The 14,648-nt window shown below is 33.5% G+C and overlaps 1 protein-coding gene across 2 annotated transcripts in view; it reads left to right on the forward strand.

Annotated features, from left to right (window-relative positions):
* LOC149784979 (LIM domain only protein 3-like) overlaps positions 1 to 13,145 on the forward strand; it is a 217,417-nt gene extending 204,272 nt beyond the window's left edge. The window contains exons 6-7 of one of the 2 annotated variants that reach the window (XM_089978648.1): positions 206 to 278; positions 1,679 to 13,145. In XM_089978648.1, the coding sequence (XP_089834774.1) occupies positions 206 to 278; positions 1,679 to 1,744 (139 nt within the window). In that variant the 3' untranslated portion in view covers positions 1,745 to 13,145. Of the gene's footprint in view, positions 1 to 205 lie in introns of both variants that reach the window. The other variant, XM_089978647.1, reaches the window with a different exon arrangement.
* Positions 13,146 to 14,648: the final 1,503 nt, after the last annotated feature.

Raw genomic sequence — 14,648 nt, forward strand, 5'->3', positions numbered from 1 at the left:
TTATAAGTTCACTCCAACTGCTAACAACATAGACCCTAATCTAACTTTGCATACATGGCTGGAAGATCAGTGTCTTTGTTAATGTACTGATTACTCCTAACAAACTGCAGACTTGTAGTGACTATATACTGTATTTTGTTAGTTTCATGTGAAGGAATGCCTGTAATTTTATTCAGTGTCTGATGTTTCCAACTTTCCTTTTCAGATTCTGTGTAGGAGATAGATTCTATCTGTGTGACAACAAAATTCTCTGTGAATACGACTATGAGGAGAGAATGGTATTTGCTAGTATGACTTACAATTACAACACACTGTCCCAGATCAAACGGCAGACCAATAGTCTTAGTGATGATCTCTCTAGTGGATATGGCAGCCCAAGCCCAGGCTCATTGTAGTTCCCCTCTTCCTCTTTGCACCTCTACACTGTACATAGCAAATTATATTATCTTGTACAGTTTATTCAAAGTTGTATATGTGTACAGTCCAGATCTGATTATTCATTTCAAGTGTTTCTGCGGTGGATGTCCAGACAAATTTATCTTGTTCTTGAAATACATCAACATATCATGCTTCAAAAATCAATAGATTATTGGAAGGACTTTTCTCTAATGCATGGACAATGTTTTTTCAAAACTTCACGCAGTATTCACAACTGGAAGCTTTTGACGGTCTTGAAGAGTGAAAAGAGTCAAATCTTGAGTGTAGTGTTGTAATAGGTTGTTCAGGTTTGGGCCGTTTGTGAATCTTTGTCATATTTAGCACAGCACTGCATTCTGTACTACCCATTCAATTTTGTTACTGCAGTTATAGTAACATAGCCTTTATCTTTATAATGTACAGTATCATAGGCGCTTTGATAATGCCAAATTTAAGCCTCACAAGTAACAAATACTGAATGATATTCTGAGTTGATTATTTGAAGAAATAAAAACATTTCAAAGTCATGACAGTTAAATTTCCCTTAAACGTCACCTGTAAAAGTTATCTATAACAGTTTACTGTTGGAGTTGTTTTATTTTGTTCATTGTAGCTTCCTTGTAGCCAAACATTTCTAAATAAAAAAGCAAGCTGTAGGTTATGCGTAGTGAATGACTGTATTGTCTGTAATTTTTTGTACACTTTCATTAATTTTTCAGATGCACAAATAATTCTGAGTAAAACATAGAATTATAATTTACATAAGCATTATGAATTTGCATATTGTTTTTCAAGCCTGCCTTGGCAGCAGTTTCATGTAATTCACGTTGGTCCATCCTTCGACACCCGAGATTAATAATAACGGTATTTTTTTTACATATGGTCTGACAGTTTCTAATGTGCAGTTGACGACAGAGTGATGTTACTTGGCATGTGGATACATATTGATATTTACAACATAAATTTGCCAAGAGGTCAGGGGTGGGCTTGACGTACAGAGCACAGCCAGCTTTTTGTATTAGAAGAAAAGGCTCTTTGTACACAGAATTAGAGGACAAAAATAATTATTGTTAAGGCTTAATAGCATACATAAAATGAGAGGATATGAAAAGTTAGAAACAATACAGAATCTTAATATCAAGAAATTTGCATTGGTGTATTATATTTCATTATAGTTAGTGGCATACCATGCAACCTATGGTAACAAACAGCAAATAATTGCATTTTCATGCTGAACATTGACAGGCTGCTCTCTTTCCAGGATGCCATCATCAAAGGGAAATATGGGATTCTTTACAAAGATGAACACAGTTTACGCCTGCAATAGAAGTATGCATAATTCTTGGCAGAAGTTTGTTCCATCTGTGCCTGTAATGCTTGCTCTTCATTTGTTTCCTTGTTCTAACAATTAACTGATCGAGATTCAGAGTTCGTATGTGAAGCAAATAATTCTGGCATTGTCGAGCACAAAGGCTGTGGTATGAATTTGATATTAGTTTCCTTTATCAGTATTTTTGTATGTGGGCATCTAAATTAAGAAAAATGTCAGTATTTGTAAGTCATATTTCCTAAGCATGTGCACTGTCAGTGATCGAATGGATTGGAGTTCCAGGGAGAGATATTGCATTCAGCCTAGTGCTGTTAGAAATTTTTGGGGGGAAATGAATTCCAAGATTATCCTACATTCTGATAAATACAAAGCAAGATCAGCTGTGATTACAGAGTTTATGTAACTGATCTTTTAAAGTTGTCAAAAGACCCAAAATCATTAAGATAAGAAGATGGCCACTTGAATGCATAAGATTACACAAGTTTATATGTAGGAAATACTGGTAAGTGCAGAAGACTTTCACCTTGTGAAGGTACAGGCTGACCTTTGTTATTAAGTTACGTGTGGTGATATGATCCAAAAATAATATTTTTGTGGAAAGCTTTCTTTTGTTTTCTTGCAATTATGTTTTTAATATTCCTTAGCACATCTGTGAGCTAAATGAAAACCATTATAGGACACATCAAGAAAATATTGCTGTTTATCAAAAAATGAGTCAAAAATACATGATCATCTGTGTGTCTAAAAATGACATTATATGGGTCAAAACACAGTCATACTGGAGTCAAAAGCACAGTCATACAGGAATTTAAAAAATTCATACAGGAGTCAAAAACAAGTCATCTGTGGATTCAAAGCCTGACACCTCCAGATCACTCGCCAAAGCTTAACAATGTTTGTACTTAGCATTATTAACAGTGACAACCAAAGCATATAGGTTGACCAAATCTTAACAATGGTAGTACTTAGCATTATTAACTGTGACAACCAAAGCATGCAGGTTGACCAAATCTTGACAATGTTTGTACTTAGCATTATTAACAGTGACAACCAAAGCATGCAGATTGATCAAATCTTAACAATGGTAGTACTTAGCATTATTGGGGGCCCCGAATGGCCAAGTGGTCTAAAGCGCTCTCCATTACAGATCACTGCCATCTCACCTCTGTCTGAGTAGGTTTGAGTCTCAGATTCGGCCAATGTGGGTATGTAAGAAAGCTTGCCAGTAGCTTCTCAAGGGTCATTGGTTCTTTCCGTGGATTTCCCGGGTTCTTCCTCCACCATTAATACTGGCTGCCATGTATAGCCTATCATGTGCTGAAAAATGGTGTTAAACCCTACAACAACAACTTAGCATTATTAACAGTGACAACCAAAGCATGCAGGTTGACCAAAGCTTAACAATGTTAGTACTGAATAGTAAGCTTTCATTGTTTGATTAAGAATAAAAGAGACAGAAATTTATTTTGCACCATTGTGTCTGTTTGCCTCTTTGGCTGCTCACATATGCTTTTACATTTGGACTTTGGGCACATTTAGGTCAAATTGACTGAAATGCTTTCCAAAAATTTAATATATATCTTGACACAGAAGAATTTACTGAAATACCTTCCAAAATTAATATACTCTTGGTCTAGACACAAAAATTGGCTGAAATACCTTCCAAATTCAGTATACTCTGTGTCTTGACACAGCAATTGACTGAAATACCTTCCAAATTTAATATACTGTGTCTTGACACAGCAGTTGACTGAAATACCTTCCAAATTTAATATACTTTGTGTCTTGACGTAGCAATTGACTGAAATACCTTCCAAATTTAATATACTTTGTGTCTTGACACTGAGCAATTGACTGAAATACCTTCAAAATTTAATATACTTTGTGTCTTGACATAGCAATTGACTGAAATACCTTCTAAATTTAATATACTTTGTGTCTTGACACAGCAGTTGACTGAAATACCTTCTAAATTTAATATACTTTGTGTCTTGACACAGCAGTTGACTGAAATACCTTCCAAATTTGATATGTGTCTTGACACAGAAGTTGAGTGAAATACCTTGTAAATTTAATATACTTTGTGTCTTGACACAGCAGTTGACTGAAATACCTTCCAAATTTAATGTACTTTGTGTCTTGACACAGCAATTGACTGAAATACCTTCTAAATTTAATATACTTTGTATCTTGACACAGCAATTGACTGAAATACCTTCTAAATTTAATATACTTTTGTCTTGACACAGCAGTTGACTGAAATACCTTCCAAATTTAATATACTTTGTGTCTTGACACAGCAGTTGACTGAAATACCTTCTAAATTTAATATACTTTGTGTCTTGACACAGCAGTTGACTGAAATACCTTCCAAATTTGATATGTGTCTTGACACAGCAGTTGACTGAAATACCTTGTAAATTTAATATACTTTGTGTCTTGACACAGCAGTTGACTGAAATACCTTCCAAATTTAATGTACTTTGTGTCTTGACACAGCAATTGACTGAAATACCTTCTAAATTTAATATACTTTGTGTCTTGACACAGCAATTGACTGAAATACCTTCTAAATTTAATATACTTTTGTCTTGACACAGCAGTTGACTGAAATACCTTCCAAATTTAATATACTTTGTGTCTTGATGTCACAGCAATTGACTGAAATACCTTTCAAATTTAATATACTTTGTCTTGACACAGCAGTTGACTGAAATACCTTCTAAATTTAATATACTTGTGTCTTGACACAGCAATTGACTGAAATACCTTCCAAATTTAATATACTTTGTGTCTTGACACAGCAGTTGACTGAAATACCTTCTAAATTTAATATACTTTGTGTCTTGACACAGCAATTGACTGAAATACCTTCCAAATTTAATATACTGTCTTGACACAGAAGTTGATTGAAATACCTTCTAAATTTAATATACTTTGAGTCTTGACACTGAGCAATTGACTGAAATACCTTCCAAATTTAATATACTTTGTGTCTTGACACAGATGTTGACTGAAATACCTTGTAAATTCAATATACTTTGTGTCTTGACATGGCAGTTGACTGAAATACCTTCTGAATTTAATATACTTTGTGTCTTGACACAGCAATTGACTGAAATACCTTCTAAATTTAATATACTTTGTGTCTTGACACTGAGCAATTGACTGAAATACCTTCCAAATTTAATATACTTTGTGTCTTGACACAGCAGTTGACTGAAATACCTTCCAAATTTAATATACTTTGTGTCTTGACACAGCAGTTGACTGAAATACCTTCTGAGTTTAATATACTTTGTGTCTTGACACAGCAATTGACTGAAATACCTTCTGAATTTAATATACTTTGTGTCTTGACACTCAGCAATTGACTGAGTCTGGACATGAAGCATTAATATTCATCACTGAAATTCTCTGGAAGTTATTGACAAACAAAAATTTGCAAATAGTCAAAATTTAGTCTTTCTTTCTGGTATCACATGATGAATCTTATGACCTTTGATGATCCAATTGCTCTAAAGTTATATTGTTAATGAATGCAAACATTCTCACACAAACGACAGAGAAAGCAATAAACCTTATGCTATAGTGTTCAAGTTGATAATACGTAAGAAGGAAATTTAAAATGAGTCATTGAGTCCTACTTTTCATAAATCTTCAAAGTGACTTTCAAACAAAAACTTACAAAACAGAAAGATCTGATAAAGTTTTCTTACACTGTGTCAAATTAAAAATCGATTCATCCCATGCTTTGTGTCCATGTAGATAATTATGTGTACATTGCTTTTTGGGGAATATTTTCTTATGTGATTGATTCCTGCAAACATTCTTTTCATTCTTCATCGTGCAAAATAATTTTATTGTGTTCTCTGTCAACTGGAAATGGTATTATCATTACGTCAGCATTATTTTTTGTGGACCAATGAAAACAAAATGTTTGTGCATCAGTTCAACTTTATTTCTCATATAGTCATTTTCATTGTAAATTTGCTATTGTTTCTTCCATTGTCTCTTCATTTTTAAAATGATCAGGTTTTTTAAATAATTTGAAAATAATTACATGGCTGCTTGAACCAAAAGACACATTGCCAAGGTTCACCAGTTTAGCTGCTTTGAAACTAGAGTAGGTAAAGAGATCAAAGGGATACCAGTCATCAAGGCCTGGTTAGATGCTGCTGTATTTAAGTATTTCTGCTATTTAGTAGGTCAGTGCTGTGTTTGAATCATGGCAGTTTATTCTGGGGATTGAAATGACCTTATTTTGTATTGATTATCATATTTTTGTTTTAAAAATGTGCACTGGTATTCCAAGAGAACACTTGGTCTTAAGTTTAATAGTGCTCTGAGTTTTTATGTCTTGAATTTGACTTCCTTATGTTCATGAGAAATTTAAACAAATTTTGCCAGCTATAATGCATTCCAATTTCATAATTTTTTGAGCAAAGAAAAATATAGAATACTTTGAGTATGTATTCATTTTACCCCTGAAATGAAAGCTTTCTTTTTTCATCATTATCCAGTTTCTTAGCAAGTGTTAGAATGGTATAACAGCATATGATTAAGTTTTAAAGACACAAATTTCATATGATATTGTAATATTTGTTTATATCATCAACCAGTTCTAAGAATTACATTACAGATTGCAGATACCTGTATATTCATTTATTAAGGTACTTTTTGTAGGTAGATGGTTTCATTTTGCTTTGTGTCATGTCTGCAGCAGTTTTCTCCATTTTATAAACTTCTTCATTAGATCCTTCAAAATGTATTCCAAGTTTTTGACACCAGGGAGTATTTTTTTTTATTTATCTATAATTCTTACTATTATAATTCTTACTATAACAAATTAGTAAGTATTTTAAGTTTTATTTATGCCTAATCAGTCAAGAATAACTTTGTTGTTGTAAGCTGAACATTTTATTTCTCAGCAGATCTTAAAGTATGGTGCATGTTATTTTGTTATTTCTGCAGTGTAACTCTTAGCGATGTATTGCAATACATTCTATGAAAACTGCCATTATAGATGTGAATTCTTCAGCACTGTTAGTTTTTAAAATTTAATTGGAGAACTATCAAGAAATGATGTGTAAAAATGAGAGATTTCTTAGAAGTGAAAATGTGAGAGAATTCTTAGAAGTGATGTGTAAAAGATGAGAGAATTCTTTGAAGTGATGTGTAAAAGATGAGAGAATTCTTTGAAGTGATGTGTAAAAGATGAGAGAATTCTTTGAAGTGATGTGTAAAAGATGAGAGAATTCTTTGAAGTGATGTTTACAGTGTGAGAGAGTATTCTTAGAGGTGATGTTTTCGTGAGAGAGAGAACTATTTTAAAAAAATAATCACTATACTGTCCTATTTCTTATTCCGATTCAAAGCATTTCTAGGGATTTTTTCACATTATTAAATCAGCTATGTCTACAGAAGCTTCATTTCTGATGGGCATTTAAAATTTTAGCATGACTTCCATCATAATTTATGATATACTTTTTACTTTTGTTGGTTGTAATAGAAATCTACTGTATAAATGAATTTACTGTTACTGTATTTACCTACTTATAAGTGGATTCAAGCTGCAAACAACATTAACCCTGATGTTCTGTTGCATAATGCATTGGCAAATCAGAGTCTGTTTTGTTTGTAGGTTCAGGTGATTACTTCTGACAAACTAGAGACCCGGATCTGCAGATGCATTATGTGAAGGCAGATCATGGTCTTTTTGCAGTTGGACTCGACTTATATGCAAGTATACATGGTAGTACACATGGTATTAGTTTTTGTGGATTTCATGGTTTCTTCAAAGAATGAGTTAAAGAATTAGCAAAGTGATCTTTCTGTGAAAACAGTAGGAACCTCTCTCCATTGGAACTATTAGAACTCCTTTCCTATGGTAACAATAAGACCTCTTCCCTGTGGAAGTATTAGAACCCTTTTCCTGTGGAAACAGTAGGACCCCTTTCCTGTGGAAATAATAGGACTTCTTTCCTGTGGAAATAATAGGACTTCTTTCCTGTAGAAAATAATAGGTCTTCTTTCTTGATCTGTCAATTTAAATTCCAATAAAAATGTTATTTTTTGCAAAACCACAAAAATTTATAGAGAAGAAAATAAAAAACCAGTATTATATATGTAATATGACATATACCACTGTATTATTACCATCATGTATTTACTGTATAAATCAGTAGAAAGTCTTATTTATTTTGAACTTAGAAATCATTTCGCACTAGTCATTGTCCGTCTATCAGGTTATAATTCTAGTCTCAGCCCAATAATGACAGTCCTTTTTTTTTGGTCTGTAGTAACAAATTGGTAGATTACTAATGTTTCCTCATATCAACATTCAGAAAATGTGGCATATATCATTATACTATTAATATTATGTCCTTGTTAGTAGCACATATTGTCAGTATTGAGACAATCATATGTCATTGTTAGTACATCTTGACAGCATCAGGCAAATAGTATTGTCATTGTTAAGACATCTTGACAGCATCAGGCAAATAGTATTGTTATTGTTATGACATCTTGATGGTATCAGGACAACAGTATTGTCATTGTTAAGACATCTTGACAGCATCAGGCAAATAGTATTGTCATTGTTAAGACATCTTGACAGCATCAGGCAAATAGTATTGTCATTGTTAAGACATCTTGACAGCATCAGGCAAATAGTATTGTCATTGTTAAGACATCTTGACAGCATCAGGCAAATAGTATTGTCATTGTTAAGACATCTTGACAGCATCAGGCAAATAGTATTGTTATTGTTATGACATCTTGATGGTATCAGGACAACAGTATTGTCATTGTTAGGACATCTTGACATATCCGGAAAATCCATCATGAGACAATTTTGTACCCTTTCAGATTTGGAGAAACTGGCAAAACCAGCATGTGTGCGTGCATGTGTGTGTGTACACACTTGGGTCAAAAGTATTTCCATTAAATTGCTACTGCATATAGTACCTCGATGTTTTAGTACAAATTTATTTGTAATTTTAAAAAAATATAATCCTTAGCTTATTTCAGTCCAAACTTGGTGATATATGTACTGGTTTTTAACTAATTGCCTCATTCATATAGGTACTGATGTGAAAAAGCCCTTATGAAGCATGTGTCATTTTAACTTTAATTTTCTCCATTCATTTTGTGTTGTTTTAATGTCTGGGATCTGTGCTGGTCACATCACGGTTGGAATGTTGTTTTGTTTCCACTGCATCATGTCTGGGGGTGTGGATTTATATTCTTTGTCTTGAAATATCCATAAGCCTTGCAGAAATACATTGGTGACAACAGTCCACAACTTTTCTTAAGAAAAGCTTTGTGTGTGGCTTGTTTTCATACTTTATATTGCCATTCACAGGGTACAAGGATACCCTCACCTTTGTAAGTGATACAACTCCAAAACACAACACTTCTCTGAACACAATGGTTGGATCAATATATTTCTTTGAATACAATGGTTTGGATCAGTGGGTTCCCCGAAGCAATGAGGTGTACTGTCATTAAACATATTTGTAGTGTTCTTCAGAGATTTCCAGTGGGGTTTTTAAGAATTTATAACAGTTTTCATTCCATACTGGCATAGCTTTTGTAAGGTCTTCCAATTCATGACCTCTTTGAAATTGAATTGGTCGTTTATTACCCTTTTAGAAAATTTGCCACAGTAAGACAATTTATTTCTAATACTTCTGCAATTATTGGCCTGCTAAAACTTTACTAGATAATAAAACTAGAACTTCATTTTATTTTTTGACTGGTTCCTTTCCATTTCTACTGATTTTCATTTTGCAGACTTGTAAACCAAAGGGACATAATTCTACTTTATATTTGTAATGGGAAAACTACTGTTACCAAGTGGCTAATTACCAGTTCCGCCTGTAGCCAGAAATACAGATATTTTAATTACCATCATGTTTTTATCATGCACAACAGTGTGCATTTCTGAAAGCATCAATAATGTTAGTCATTTTGGGGAAATACTTTTGACTCCTGGATGTGTGTATGTACATATATAAATGTGGGAGTGTATGTGCCAGAGATTAATGGCTCTTGCCAAACACTTTTGCCCAAAAATGAATGCAGCAGTCATATATTTGTGAAATTTAATATAAAAACGTTGTGACAAGAAAAAGAAAACGTTATATATATGCTTTATTATAAAATGTACTGGAAATGAGCATTTTCGGTGTTGGACGTGCTTCTGATTTGTACTTTTTGACTAAATAATTTAGAAACATCTTTTGTCTATCATTCTGTACCTTTATGTTAATGAACTGAAGTAAATATGTTGTGTTCATGTTGAATTCTGTTAAGAAAATGGATGTAGGGTCATGGTCAATAAAAGATCTCTTTCCTTAGACACAAAGCTACAAAAAAAAAATATGAGGAATAGATGTGCAAGAAAAACAGAAAATGAACATAAAATGTGTTTATCCACAATCAGTGACATTTATTTATACAAATGCATATTGTTTAAAAATGTTATTACCATTATATAAGAGTTCTGACCATAATCATGCCAATATAAATTCTTTGCTACTACATGCATGTTCAATGTCATCAACATGGACAGGTACATAAACATTTTGAAAAATAAACCGAATGTGGATATAATTTTTCTTTGTTTTAATGTTCTAAAAATGCACATTAATTGTGAAATATTATAAACAATATTTACACCGTGTGTGTGTAAATCTCTCTCTGTGTCTACCTATCTATATATATATATATATATAATATGATGATAGAAGTGTTTAATCTTACTGATGCTGATGATGGTATTGTTGATCTCAACACAGCGTTAAAGCTACATTCAAGCCAATAATGATGAAAAAGGCAAAACATAGTGTTCCACAGAAACCTTGTTCTGCTATGCATTTTCTTATTTAAAAGTTTATATCTTCCTATGTAATTATTACAATTAGTATTATTATTATTACTGTTATTAGCAATTTTAGAAAACAATACACTGCAAAGAGTGGAAAAATCAAGCAGTGTATTTTTAAAACTATATTTATGTATGTACTTTTGGTTATCTGTATTCATTTAATATTCACAGAACCAAACATTCTTAAAAGACTGTTTTTACTTGTCAAAAGCTGGACTGTCTTTGGGGCACACCCTGAGTACCATATGGCATCAATTGTTAACAGTGGAGGGTTAACCTCTGTACTTGCTTGTAAGTCAATTCAGGCTGCAAACAGCAAAAAGTCTGATCTGCATTAGTATAATGCACCTACAGATCAGGGTCTATATTGTTTGTTCTACTGATTACTCCTAACAAACTGCACATACGCAGACCTGCCAGAACATTGTGTACATTGGGTATGTGCAGTTTGCAGTTGGATACAACTTACAAGCAAGTATATGTGGTAATCAATGCCAGAGGGAACCTGCAATTTCGTCTAGTATAAAAATAGCAAGAAAGGAAAAAATACATCTTGTAAGGGATGTTAGACCTACTTGCATTGTATTCTGTACCCTTTATCAAGGTCTTTACAGTATAACATGATTCTAAAGGCTCCCTACAGTGTTGGGTTAGCCTGCACCCATGACTGTATAATGAGTACACATGGTGTGAGGATGAATTGTCCAAGAAACTATATATACTCAACCATTTACAATTTCATGGCAGGCAGGCTGCTTCCTGTTTCTTTTTTAAAACTGCTTTATGGTCATGTTCATTCAAAGGATTCGAAAGTCCCATGTAACTAAGAACTTTTAAAAATCTCTCACCTTAGTGGGCTACAAGCGTAGATTGAATGTATAATCTGCAAGCTTTAATTCTTACTAAAGACAGTACACTGTATATTGTGTTTTGCCTTGAATGGACATATTGGTGTTTATGCCTTGAATGGACATGTTGGTATTTATACATGTTGGCAAATGTGGTTCTCTCTCACTTAAAGGCTGTTTAAAGGAGCCTACTATGTTTTAGACACAGTCATCATATGGGATACATTATTTCAAACAGTATTATGGGATCTATGATCATACCCATGTTATATCAGGGGTTCTGCTATAATGAGGTGCTGTATATCAGAAACCATGTTAGAGTGAGGTGCTTTATATCAGAACTGTGTTATAATGGGGTGCTTTTATATTAGAGACCCTGTTATAATGCAGTGCTTTTATATCAGAGACCCTGTTGTGCTGAGGTACTTTATATCAGGGATCCTGTTGTAATGAAGTGCTTTATATCAGGGACCCTGTTATAATGAGGTGCTTTGTATCAGGGACCCTGTTATAATGAGGTGCTTTATATCAGGGACCCTGTTATAATGAGGTGCTTTATATCGGGGACCCTGTTATAATGAGGTGCTTTATACCGGGGACCCTGTTATAATGAGGTGCTTTAATATCAAGGACCACATTAAGAAATGGGTTTTTTTTCTTCCTTCCTCACCATCTCCTTCATGCAAATTATTCTCTCCTAACTCCCACTGTTTGGTCTTAGTAACTGTTTGTATTTACACTTATTGATGCTGATTCTTCATTTAGAGTATCTTCACCAGTAGCTTCCCATGGGTCAATAGTTCTTACCAGGCTTCCCCCCACCCCACCCCACCCCACCCCAGGGTTCTTCCTTCACCAGTTATACAGGTCACCATGTATAGCCTGTCTTATCACTGTGAAATGGTGTTAAACCCAACACAGGAACAGCAGATTACCATATGTAATCACTTTTGAGTCCAAACTGCAAACTGCACAGACCCAGATCTGCTATTGCATAATGCACCAGCAGATCAATGTCTGTAGTTGGTTAGAAGTCATCAGTAGTAAACAAGATAAACCCTGATCTGCTGGTGCATTATGCTACGACAGATCAGGATCTTTGTTTTTGTCAGTGTGACTCAACTTATAAGTGAGTATATATGGTATCTTCAATACCCATAATGAGCATTTGTTCTTAAACAGATAGGATTATCAGATACTACTGGTAATCAAGTACACAGCATAAATGTAGATTTGTATAAGATGCTGGAAACAAGTTTCAACGTGACTGATTGTTGCTGTTAACCTACATATTATTCAACAATTTATATTGCTCCTATAGTTACTTTTGAGGTACCATATTAAAATTTGTACAGTTGCATCAGTAATTATTATTATTATTATTATTATTATTATTATTATTATTATTGTACAAGATCAGATCAGTTTTACTATGGTTTATTGAAAATTATATCTGCTGTCAGAACTGTATTCATTTTTGTTCTTTGTAGTATCTTATGTTATTATTATTATTATTATTATTATTATTTCACCTTGTTTTGATCATATAACTGATGTAACAGTTTGTGTCAACAAAATTACATTTAAATGGAACATTATGTATTTAAGATTTTAATCAATGTATAAAATTGACATAAAATAAATTTATTGTTTTGTAGATGTTAGTCAGCTTTTTGTCCAGTAAATGTTAGTTGGGAAGTAAGACATAGCAGTCACTTTCTACTGTTAGTGCGGTGGAACCAGTTGTATGTTAATATTTGGTTACAGCTTTTAATTTGCATATATTTTCTGAGCTCCTGAGTAGATTCTCGTCATACCTGGCCTAAATCATTATGAAACTAAGATAGGTCATCATGTGACATGTTCACACACCCCACTGACATTGGGTCAACAAGCACTCATAGAATGTTTGCATTAAGGTTTCGGTTCAAGTTCTGTGATTTGCTAATATTTCCTTAATGCCTTGATGAATTTTGTTGCTTGAAATGAATCATGAGTTTAAGAAGGTTACTCTGCAAAACACTCACTTTCCTCTTTGACCTTGGGGTCAAGGTAACACATTTTAAAGCATTGTTTGGATTATGGGCTTGACATGAAGGTACTGACCTTGTTTGATGAATGTATTTGAAGCTTTACATTCTTGAAAGTAATTGCTCTTGGTCACTATCCCTCCAAACCTTTGTAGATGTCCGTAAACAAATTCACACTGAGGTCAGTTTGACTCTGAATTAGAATGGTACTCCATTCAGTGTCGTTTTCAGGGTGACCTTTTTGGAAATCATATTACTTAGTACTCCATTCAATGTCGTTTTCAGGGTGACCTTTTTGGAAATCATATTACAGTTGTGCTGCCATGGAGAGAATTGGTATGAAAATAAGCAGACACATTTTCCCTTGGTTGATACAAAATGAAATTTAGACATCTTTAATTTTATGTTGCTGCCACACTTTCTCATACCTGCCATAACATGATGTGTCATGCTAATACATGTAACACAATGACATGTCATGTTTTGAAAAACATGATTTTCATTAATCTTCAAAGCTATTAAAAAAAAAAAAAAAAAAAAAAAAAAAAAAAACAAAACACCACTTCAATATATGCCCGTAACGTGTCTCATGTATAAATGATAAGCAGTTCTGATTGGGGCTGTTCAAGTGGTGGCAGTTAAAAAGTAAAGAGGTCAGATAACAAATACCATTTCACTTACACCTCTCCCTCGATAACTTGTGCACGTGGGTCCACAAGCGTAGACCACACTTATAAGGGAGGGCACGAGTTACCGAGGGAGAGGTGTCCTTGAGAATATCTCTGAATCCTCATTTTACAATCACGTCAATAATAATTTTTAAAAACACTCTTTTTCTAATGAAATTCTTTTGTTTAAATAACATTTATTTTCAACATGTGAAAAATTGTTCCACCAAGTTTCAACAACCATCGTGTACACGGAAAAAATCTGTTTATTACGTCACTGCTTTTTGTTTTCTTTTTAAGTCTTGTTCCCACATTGGTATTTACTAGTATACTGCCAAAAGAGATTCCACACTAACTAGACTAACTGTTGATACATCACCAAATCAAGATTCCTTTTCTTTGAAAACATGCAACATTTATTTCGTGAGACAATCGGCTACGTTGAAACTCAATTTTTGTGTT

Source organism: Sinohyriopsis cumingii, chromosome 13 (genome assembly GCF_028554795.1).
Source record: "Sinohyriopsis cumingii isolate HCF-2022 chromosome 13, ASM2855479v2, whole genome shotgun sequence".
In the NCBI taxonomy this organism is placed as follows: Eukaryota; Metazoa; Mollusca; class Bivalvia; order Unionida; family Unionidae; genus Sinohyriopsis; species Sinohyriopsis cumingii.